Source organism: Dama dama, chromosome 9, assembly GCF_033118175.1.
Source record: "Dama dama isolate Ldn47 chromosome 9, ASM3311817v1, whole genome shotgun sequence".
In the NCBI taxonomy this organism is placed as follows: domain Eukaryota; kingdom Metazoa; phylum Chordata; class Mammalia; order Artiodactyla; family Cervidae; genus Dama; species Dama dama.
The window spans coordinates 14,866,245-14,876,345 of record NC_083689.1 but is presented as its reverse complement, the minus strand read 5'-3'; the positions used below and the strand labels follow the sequence as shown (position 1 = coordinate 14,876,345).

Genomic DNA, 10,101 nt, shown 5'->3' with positions numbered 1-10,101 from the left:
CAGAGGTTTCTTTGGAGTGGGCTGAGAAACTTTTTCACATTAGGATACGGTAGCTGACACACAGAACTTGTTGTGTCAGGCTTTGTTGTGTGCTTCTATATCTCTATACCTGAAAATCCTCACAACTGTAGAAGTACAATTTTTGTGCTTATTCTACAGTTGAAAAAACTGAGGCACAGAGAAGTCAAGTCATTTGCTCAAGGTCACACAGCTACAAAGTGGTTGAGTTGAGATTCAAACCTGGAAGCAGGAGCAATGATAAAGGAGAAATAGGAGCCACCAAACATGGAACTAGATCTTCACACCCACCTGCACGTGTCTGGTAGAATCAACATATGGAAAAACAGAAGAGAAGAAGCTATTTCCATGTATGAGAGGAAAAAAAAAAAAGGTGGGGGGGGGGGCAGGGAAGCAGAGCATACAGTATGTACCACTTGTGTAAAAAAAGAAAAATGTCTTCATGCAACATCACAGAAGGCAAAGCACAGGAGAAACTGGGAAAGTTTTCCTGGCAGTGGACTCAAAAGGGATGGGAGGGAGAATTTTTAACTCTATATGCCCTTACAAATTCAGTACTGTGCTTACATAGCCAAAAATCGAAACTGAAAATTTAGAAATTATGTTTACGTTTATATAGGCAGATTGTCTCTAGGAGGCTGCACAAAAATATTTTTAAGAGGAAAAAAAATTTGTAATGCCATGGCTTGTCTACAGTGGTCCTGAGGAAGGAGGGGACTTGACTATTCACCACAGGCTGAATATGAATTTTTGTTTTCTATTGTTTGAATCATGGAAAAATGAAGCACTCCTGGTGTGATGGATAAAGATACTGTGCTTAGTTGCTCAGTCGTGTCCAACTCTTTGCGACCCCATGAGGTGCGTGCAAAACAGAGGCAGCTCCCCTCACACTGTTGTGGAAGGAGCAAACTCCGAAATGTGGTCAAATAGGCATCATGGGAAAATAAATTTGTTAAAGGGAAGCTAAGGGAGTGAGGAGAGAAGCCAGCTTGCAGACAAACACCTGACACACACATGCAACCAGGTCCAGTGTGGGCAAAGGCTGTGCATCCGAGGGACAGGCCTCCGTTTACTAGGGTCCTTGTCATTTTCAGGAGTCCCATCCACCATCACAGGAAGGTTATTTCTCCGTTACCAGGATTGTGTGTGACACACCGAAGCTTTGGGCACATTTGTGCCCACGGCCCTTGGATAAGAACCCCATACAGACCAGCTATGTTAATGAGGGAGGCTGGGGCAGGGGGATGGCAGCTCTGGGGGTCTGTGACCCCAGTTGGGGCCAGGGCCAATTCTGCAGTAAATATCATTTCTCATCCTAGAAGTGGTGATAAGGTCCCTTTTGACTCTTAATACTCCAGGGGTCACCTCCCAATGAGGATGGCCTCTCCGGGCTCAAAGCAGCTACTCCTCTAAGAGACCCATGGCTTAGGTTTGGGTGAAAAGCCCTAAGATCTGTGCTGTCCAATAGTCACTGCTAACCACCACGGGTGGGTGCTGAGCACTTAAATGTGCCTGTAGCTACTAAGCAACTTATGTTCTGTTGAATCTTAAATTTGTTTTAAAATGAACACTTCCATTGCTGAAGAAGGTTCTCTGGGACAGCACTGCCCTTAGATTGCTTCCAGTGGTTAAAGTGTTTCAGTGGGAAGGGAAAGCCCTCCAAGGTTGATGTTAAATATGGTTATTTAAGTTTCTACATCCAGATATCTTGTAGCAAAATAGCAATGCAGTTTTTGGCCTGTGTAATTACTTACCTTGTAATAAAACCAGTTCCTTAAAAAAAGTTACAAAGTAAAAGCAGTTTCAGTGCCCTGCAAATAAAGGGAGGGCAGGATATAGGTCCTAACCAGGGTGGGATGGCCCTGGCCTGGAATCCTAATCTGGTTTGGCCAGGGCCTGCCTGACACCAGTTTATTTCATCAAGAAAGCAGGGGTGCAGGGGGTGCGGGTGGAGATTAAGAGAGTAGGGCACACACTTCTCCTTGGCCCCAGCAACCAGATCTTGCAAGACTGGGAGGGGATCTGTTTAACTTTGGCCCCAACCTTCACCAAAACACAAGCTCTGAATCCACTGGGCTCTTCCGATGCCCAGAGCCAGTCCAGCAGGTTTCTCTTGTTCACCCCACATTTAGCTCAGGAGGGCAACTTCTCTCTCCCTTGCAGAGGACTCCTACCTCCTGCCTGCCCCTCCCCCTCCCACCCACCCTGGCCACCCCATCCCATCAGCAGAACCCTCAAACAGAGTCGCAGGACCGCTCCGCTGAGGTTTAGCATCAGTCTTTAATGCTGTCACGCTGCACATTGACAAGTCACACACTTTGGTCTTGTGTTGGCAGTGGCAACTTACAATGAGTCTAAAAGTCTGAGCACCAGACTGATCTTGCAAGGAACAAACACTTGTTCCAACACCCCCCACCCCCCCCCCAACTCCCACCAGGTTCTTTCTCAGTTCCATCATGGCCCTATACAGAGAGCAGCAGCTGCTGTGGACCGGTTTCATCTGACTGCACATCAACTTTACACAGAATTATAAAAACATATTTACAGACGTTCCACAGTGCTCCTGTAATCAGAAGCAAAGACCCTTTTATCAAAAGGGATTATAGCTAGGGCTGTGCAAAATTCAAAAGGATCAGATCCTTTTGAGAGAGTCCAGAGTCCATTGAACAAAAAAAATGACCTGGGTCATGGGGAAATCCCAGGTGTGCCAAAAGATTGCCTCTTACAGCAAAGGAAGGTGAAAATCTCTGCCTGGGAGCCCGGGGCCAAGACCGCAGCCAAGGCCCCCGACTCTTGATGGAGAGGCAGGTGCACATTACTCACTCAGTGAAGGCCGGCTCCCTTGGTCCTGCTGGAACAAGGGAGGTATTGCTTGTGGGAGCTGGCCAGGCAGTTCAGAAACCAGAGTTGAGATTCTCAATTTGAGATGGCAAAAAAGAAGAGGGGGTTTCTTAGGGAAGGGCAAGGTGGGGGAGACAAATACAGAATAAAACATGAACTGATCACACATTACAAAATGAGGAGTGTACAGGGTCTGGTAACCATGAAGGCAGGTCCACACCACAGGACGTCTGCAAGCGGAGGGACTACGACAGGGGGATCAAGTCCAGCTGTGGGTCTGCGGTCTGCCTCTCCCCCTGAGCAGGGTTTGGAGAGGGAGGAGGGGGGTGCTGCCCACCCAGGAGGGCTGCAAGGACCCAGTGGGGCAGACTGCACTGCCTTCGCCTGCTGTCCCCACCACCTGCCGCCCTACCGCTCGAAAAACAACTTTAGTCTAGTGCACGACTTTGAAAGATTGTAATATATTCTCTGGAAAACATTCAGCAGTATGAAAGCCCTCCCGCCCTCTCGCGGGTCCACAGCTGGTGGAACGGTGTGGAAATCCTTGAGCTCTGGAAAGGTCCCTGGTCAGTCCTTGGGCAACACAGGTTTACTATATCGGAAGAACCTGCTCAAGAACGGTTCTTGACGTCTGGGGAATCCTTTCGGGGAAGATCACTTCAAACTCAATAATGAGGTCCCCACGTTTCTCCGGCGTTTTAGGGAGAGGGAGGCCTTCTCCGGGAACTTTTCGCCGCATGCCAGGCCTGATGACATCTTTGAACACAACGGGTATGGTCCTGCCGTCCAGAGTGGGGACATTCACTGTACAGCCACACAGAGCCTTGGAAAGCAAAGGGACAGCATTAGAAAGAGTAGCTTAACAGCTCATATCCTGCCCAGAGGCTGCTCACTGGAGGGTAAGTGCCATCAGGCCTCTGCAGCTAAGACCCTGCCTTAAGATCTACCCAGGTCACCAGCACAGACACTCTGGAAAAAGAGCCCTGGACGGTCTTGTCGCCATTGCACTGTCCAAGCTTGGCCCACACCAAGTGCCCAGAAACATCTGTCAAGCAAACCCTGAAGGGCATCACAAAGCAGCCTTCTCCCTCCCCAGGCGCTAGTGCCTTACCTCCCGAAGGCTGATCCTGGCTGGATAAATGACATCAGAGCCATCTCTCTTAAAGATATTGTGTGGCTTGTCCTTTAAAACAAAGACAATATCGGCTGGAATATTGTTGGAAGTCTGGTCTCCTTCCTTGGGGAAGGTGATTTTGGTCCCTTCTTTCCACCCCCGCTTCACTTCGATGGTCAAGATTTTGTCTTCATTGCGAATGCTCTTTCCGTCGGGGTTCAGCCGCTTATGGGAGATTTTCATCTTCTTGGTACAGCCGCTGTAGATCTCTTCAAGTGAGACCCTAAGGTCATGGGTGACGGGGGGATCTTGTTTCTTTCGGGTGGGCTCTTGGGCAGGGCGGGAGCGGCCAAAGTTCATGTTGGTGAAGCCACCCATGCCCATGGGGAAGCCAGAGAACGGGTCATCGATGTCCATGCCTTCCTCCCCGTTGCGCTGCCCAAAAAAGGTGTCAAAGGGATTTCGGCCACCGAAGAACTCAGCAAACATAGCATGAGGGTCTCCATGGAATGTGTAGCTGAAGGAGGTACCGTTAGTACCGCCGCTGCTCCCACCGCTGGGGCCACTGCCCTTCAGGCCTGAAAAGCCAAAGCAGAAGAAATCAAATGAGTGGCTAGGAACTTAACTCTCCAGGAGCTTTCCTTCAAGGAAAAAAGCTTAGGAGCCATTGGGGGAGGCATATTTTTTAGCCTGTCAGGGAAGAACAAGGAAGAACTCCGAGCTTTTACCTCCCACTTGCAGCAGCAGAAACGGAACCCCCACCCACTTATGGCAGGTAGTTCACTGTGGCAAGACAGTGGTGAAGGATTCATGCTTTGAGATGGGCATCTCTTGGGGCCACCCAGGTCCTCACATCTGAGAAACCCATTCCTCTTGCACTATTATAATGAGTACGAAAAACTCACTAAGAGAGCCAATGAAAAATGCTTAACCCCGAATCAGTTTTCACTAAATGCTTACTCTTAAATCCTCTACTGCTAAAGACGTGTGGGAGAGTAAACCCAACGTGAAACTGCAAATGCAGACTTTCAAATTCTCGCACCCTGGCACTAACTGCTCCCATTCTCATATAATAAGCCGCTTCTTCCTGAGGACCAAGCCCAGCAACCTCCTGAGTCATCAATGGGCGACAGGACAAGAACGCTTCTTTTTCCCTTTAGAGGGCTGGCCCCACCTGCACCTTTACGGCCGACTAGGTAAGCACTTTACAAGGATTACCTCACTCCACCCTCGGAGAGGCGCGGGAGGTCGCTCGGCGCTAATTGGCATCTCATTTGCAGGCTCACTACTCGCAGCCTGTGCCCAGGGCACAGCCAGAGGCCCTGGCCTGAACCCCGGAGTGGCAGAGCCTCCCACCTCGCCCAGGTGAGCCCACGCCCGTAGCGCCAGCAGCCAAGCTAAGAGTACGAACCCTCTCCTTCCGCACCCGCACCCTCGGACCGATCGCGGACGTGGGTGGAGGCGAGCGCCCAGGGAGGGGCAGCCCCAGACATACTAGAAGCTTCTGAACGAGCAGCGCGGCCAGAGCCCCTCCTCCCATCGGGCGGCCACCAATCCGAGGGCGGAGGCCTTTGTGGCCAGAGGGCGGGGGCTGCTTCAACCCCTGGGCCCGGAGCGCCCCCCGGAGATGCTACAGGGAGGCCGCCCTGCCTCGGTTTCTCCGCTTGTCAAACGGCGAGGGCGCGCCCCCGGTTGCGCGCGCGCACGCACCTTCCTCCCCGTAGCGGTCGAAGATCTCGCGCTTGCGCGGGTCGCTGAGCACGTCGTAGGCCTCGGCGATCTCCTTGAACTTCTCCTCAGCGCCGGGCTCCTTGTTCTTGTCCGGGTGGTAACGCAGCGCCTGACGGCGGTAGGCCCTCTTGATCTCCTCGTCCGACGCACCGCGGGCGAGGCCCAGCGTCTGGTAATAGTCCTTTCCCATTGCCCCCACCTGCGGCCCGCCACCCAGCTGTCGCCGTCCCCCGGCTCCGCCACCGCCCCGTCCCGGACTCTATATACCCGTCCGGCGGAAGCTTCCAGAGCCCGCCAGCCCCCTCCAGAACCTTCCGCCCCGCCCCCCACGCGGCTTTGGCCAATCCCCGTCGCCCAGGCTGCGACGCGCGACATCCGGGGCGGGGTCGCGCCGCCAACGGCCGCCTGCGCGCGGCCACGCCCCTTCCCGCTCCGTCCTGGGCAACGCTTCTTAGCGGCGCGCGCCCCGGGCGGCGGAGGCCCTGCCCACCCTCCGCGGGCACCAATAGCGACCATGTTTTATTGCTTCCTGCAACCAGGCTGGCCTTGCGGCCCGCCTCCTGTCTGGGTCAATAGGTTACGACGCGCTACTCCAGGAAGGGGCGGGTCTGGGGAAGACACCGCCCCTTCACTCAGTTCAGTTCAGCCGCTCATTCGTGTCCCACTCTCTGCGACCTCACTGCAGCGCGCCAGGCTTCCCTGTCCATCATCAGCTCCCGAAGCTTGCTCTGACTCATGTCCCATCGAGTGGTTGATGCCATCCAGCCATCTCATTCTCTGTTGTCCCCGTCTCCTTCTGCCTTCAATCTTTCCCAGCATCAGGGTCTTTTCCAGTGGTCAGTTCTTCTCATCAGGTGGCCAAAGTATTGTAGCTTCAGCTTCAGCATCAGTCCTAACGATGAATATTCAGGACTGATTTTCTTTAGGATTGACTGGTTTGATCTTCTTGCAGTCCAAGGGACTCTCGAGTTTTCTCCAACACCACAGTTCAAAAGCATCAGTTCTTCCGCGCTCAACTTTCTTTATGGTCCAACTTTCACATCCATACATGATTACTGGAAAAACCATAGGTTTGACTAGATGGACCTTTGTCGGCAAAGTAATGTCTCTGCTTTTTAATGTGCTGTCTAGGTTGGTCATAGCTTTTCTTCTAAGGAACAAGCATCGTTTAATTTCATGGCTGCAGTCACCATTTGCAGTGATTTTTAGAGCCCAAGACAATAAAGTTTGTCACTGTTTCCATTGTTTCACTATCTATTAGCCCCTTCACTAGCAGATGCAAATATGCCTGCTTTTATCTCACAGGGCCAGGAATGAGTTCCAGCCAGGTGTCTCCAGGCGGTGGGAGTTGCCTAATTTTCCCCAGCCCCAGATACCGGCTTCCTTCTGGAAATAAAAAGTCACCCGCTCTGTTCTACCAGCTGTGTGTGCATGCTCAGTCATATCCAACTCTTTTCGAGGAGAATTCAGGTGGGAGCTCCAGTACTATCTGCGTCCTCAGTCATAAAGGACCCTGCAAAGTGAGGTGAGCACCGGGAGCTACAGTTCACCTCCCTGCAGAGGTCTTCTCAGTCCAGCCCTTCAAGCCTCTCACTTTACCATTTTCTCAAGAACACCTGCCACTGAAATCTGAAATTGTTCCTTGGTTTTCATGTTAAATGTCTCCCCCGCTCCTAGCCTGGAATCACCATAAGGTCAGGGACTGGGTCCTGTCAATGCTGAGTCTCCAGTGCCAGGAACTGTCTGGAACCAAGGCTTCATAAATACTCCTGGCTGTTTTAATTTTTTTTTTTCATATGCATGGTTAGTGTTTTATTCTTTGAAGAATGGTTCTGAAACATCACACTAAGTCAGGTTGAAAGGAAAAGTTTAAAATAGTTTTATAAGGATATAACATATGTACTGACTATTCAGTCTACAAAATCTTGATCATAGAGCTTATGATACACCTAGTTTGCAGTAGCACCCAGGTTTTCCTGATAGTCATTATTGCTCTCTTGTTTGCATAGACTTCTTATCATTGGCTGCCTTCTGCTTTTGTTGCATGATCTCAGAGTCCCGCTGCTTCCTCTGAGAGGTAGTCGGGCTATCCTCTTTTCTTTTTCCCTTACTAATTTCCTGGGATTTCTTCATGTTTTTCTGGCGGGTAAGTTCTCGCTGATTTCCACCTGCCTGACCTTTCAGGCCAGACCAGACTCAATTGCCCCTCTCCCTCCACGGACGAAAAAATCCTGGCTGTTTTTAATGCACCTGGTTCTTTACCCCTGCTCCACTACCTTCATGATGTGGGGGAGACATGGGCATGGAATACACCTCTCAGGGCCTTAGTATCTTCATCTCTGGGCAACATGATCCCTTTTGGTTCCTATAGTCTGGGGTGTCTGTGATCAAGGACAGGGCTGACGTGGAAAGGAGGCTCAGAAAGAGGTGCCACCTGAGAAGGGAAGAGGGGAGTAGGTGGTGGTGGCCTACAGAGGGGAAAGGTTCTTGGAAGAACTTCTTGGGAAGTCTGGGCAGTGTGACACTGGTGCTGGAGCCAGATAGTCACATTTCATTCTTGGTCCCAGCACTTCCTGGCTGTGTGATCTTGGACTTGTTACTGAGCCTTCCAGGGCCTTTAGCTTCCTCATCTGTGCAATGGGGGTAGTAGTTGTACCAGCCTCATAGGGCTTCGAAGTTGACATTGAGTCAACATTTGTAAAGTGCCCGGGATGGACCTAGCTTAGAAGAAATTCTGTCAAAGGGGTGACTAACCATCTGGTTGAATGGTGGGCTGCTGAGGAACCCCCTTCCTGGCAGGACCGCAGCAAAACATTTCTGGTAACCACTGTCCTTATGCAAACTGGAACTCTTGAGAAAGACGCCATGGCCTTCCGGCCATCCCTGGCCACTCCCTGACCCCAAGTAACTGTGTCAGTAAGGGATTCCCTGGTAGCTCAGTTGGTAAAGAATCTGCCTGCAGTGCAGGAGAACCGGGTTCGATCCCTGAGTCAGGAAGAGCCCCTGGAGAAGGGAATGGCAACCCACTCCGGTACTCTTGCCTGGAAAATCCTATGGACAGAGGATCTTGGTGGGCTACAGTCCATGGGGTCAAAAAGAGTCAGACAGAACTTAGCGACTAAACCACCACCATCAAAGGACTCTGGATTAAGACACACACCAGCCAACCTGGGAGGATGAGTCTAGGCTGGATACCCAAGGGCACAGCACTGCAGGGGTCCTGAACCAATCATGGAGGAGAGAGAGTTTGATTTTTTTTTTCTAATAAAGTTACATAAAGAGATAGTGGGAGAGTCATCATGGGGAAAGAAACCCAGAGCTTGTGGATTTCTTCACACTTATAAATTGAAGGGTTACAGATGTGCGGACTTCCTTGGCAGTCCAGTGGTTAGGATTATGCTTCTAATGCAGGGGGAATGGGTTCAGTACCTGGTTGGGGAACTAAGATCCCACGTGCTGTGTGGCCAAAAATAAAAGGAAATTTAAAAAAAAAAGGAGTTATAGATGTGGGGACTTTTCTGGTGGTCCAGTGGTTAAGGCTCCCTGCTTCCACTGCAGGGGGCGTGGGTTTGATCCCTAGTTGGGGAACTAAGATCCCACATGCCACTTATAAACCCACCCTGAAAAAATAAGTTAACAGATGTGGAGGCCTCTAAAGGTCTTCACATAGTTCTGGTGGACCAAAAAATTCAAGCAAGGGGTATCCTTGTGTTTGGGGGCAACCTTAGGACTGGGAAATCTCCCTCCCTTGAGTAAGCCTGGGTCATATTCAGGAAGTTTTAATTGTTTAACCACAGGCCCCGCCCCCCCCCCGAAAAAAAAAAAAAAAAAAGAAGAGCCCAAACTCAACTTCTCTTATTATGTTCTTTGACCTGGACATATACTCACTGTTTGTTTGTTTTTTTTTTTTTTCAGCCAGGCTGAGTGGCTTGTGGAATCCTAGTTCCCCAACCAGGGATTGAGCCTGCACCCTGGGCAATGAAAGTGCAGAGTCCTAGCCAGTAGACTTTCAGGGAATTCCCTCACCAGGCACGTTGGACTGTTACTGGAAAAGTGACTTTCACAGAAACGTAGCAGAGGTTTGAGCTATCAACTTAGAGAAGAGGAGACGATGTGATGGGTAGTTGTATGCATAGACTTGGCTAGGCAGTAGTACCCAGTTATTCAATTAAACACTAATCTAAGTGCTGCTGTGAAGGTGTTTTGCAAATGTGGTTAGGTTAACATCTATAATCAGTTGGCTTTCAGTATAGCAGATGACCCTTGATTTTTGTGGGTAGACCTCATTCAATCACTTGAAAGGCTTTAAAAGCAAACACTGAAAGACCTTAAAAGCAAATATGGAGGTCTGCCTGAGAAAGAAGCGTTAGTTCCTGGCCAAGACCTGCTGGTCTGCC

The 10,101-nt window shown here is 50.5% G+C and overlaps 2 protein-coding genes across 2 annotated transcripts; both read right to left on the bottom strand.

The window, feature by feature from the left end:
• Positions 1–2,279: 2,279 nt before the first annotated feature.
• DNAJB1 (DnaJ heat shock protein family (Hsp40) member B1) lies at positions 2,280–5,972 on the bottom strand. The gene is made up of 3 exons (XM_061150083.1): positions 5,684–5,972; positions 3,971–4,551; positions 2,280–3,682 (listed from the first exon to the last, which is right to left on the bottom strand). The coding sequence occupies exons 1-3, from the start codon at positions 5,892–5,894 to the stop codon at positions 3,452–3,454; spliced, it is 1,023 nt and encodes a 340-aa protein (XP_061006066.1). The 5' UTR covers positions 5,895–5,972; the 3' UTR covers positions 2,280–3,451.
• A 1,625-nt stretch (positions 5,973–7,597) lies between these two features.
• On the bottom strand, positions 7,598–8,388 carry LOC133061638 (small EDRK-rich factor 1-like). Its single transcript, XM_061149608.1, has 2 exons — positions 8,361–8,388; positions 7,598–7,899 (listed from the first exon to the last, which is right to left on the bottom strand). The coding sequence occupies exons 1-2, from the start codon at positions 8,386–8,388 to the stop codon at positions 7,691–7,693; spliced, it is 237 nt and encodes a 78-aa protein (XP_061005591.1). The 3' UTR covers positions 7,598–7,690.
• Positions 8,389–10,101: the final 1,713 nt, after the last annotated feature.

Bases quoted from the DNA above. Each gene is read 5' to 3' on its own strand.
- DNAJB1 (XM_061150083.1), bottom strand. From the start codon at position 5,894: ATGGGAAAGGACTATTACCAGACGCTGGGCCTCGCCCGCGGTGCGTCG. The intron at 4,552-5,683 runs GTGCGTGCGCGC...TTGGCTTTTCAG, and splicing joins CGACCGCTACGGGGAGGAAG to GCCTGAAGGGCAGTGGCCCC. The intron at 3,683-3,970 runs GTAAGGCACTAG...TTGCTTTCCAAG, and splicing joins CCAGGATCAGCCTTCGGGAG to GCTCTGTGTGGCTGTACAGT.
- LOC133061638 (XM_061149608.1), bottom strand. From the start codon at position 8,388: ATGTCAACTTCGAAGCCCTATGAGGCTG. The intron at 7,900-8,360 runs GTACAACTACTA...GGGGCAATTGAG, and splicing joins TTCGAAGCCCTATGAGGCTG to TCTGGTCTGGCCTGAAAGGT.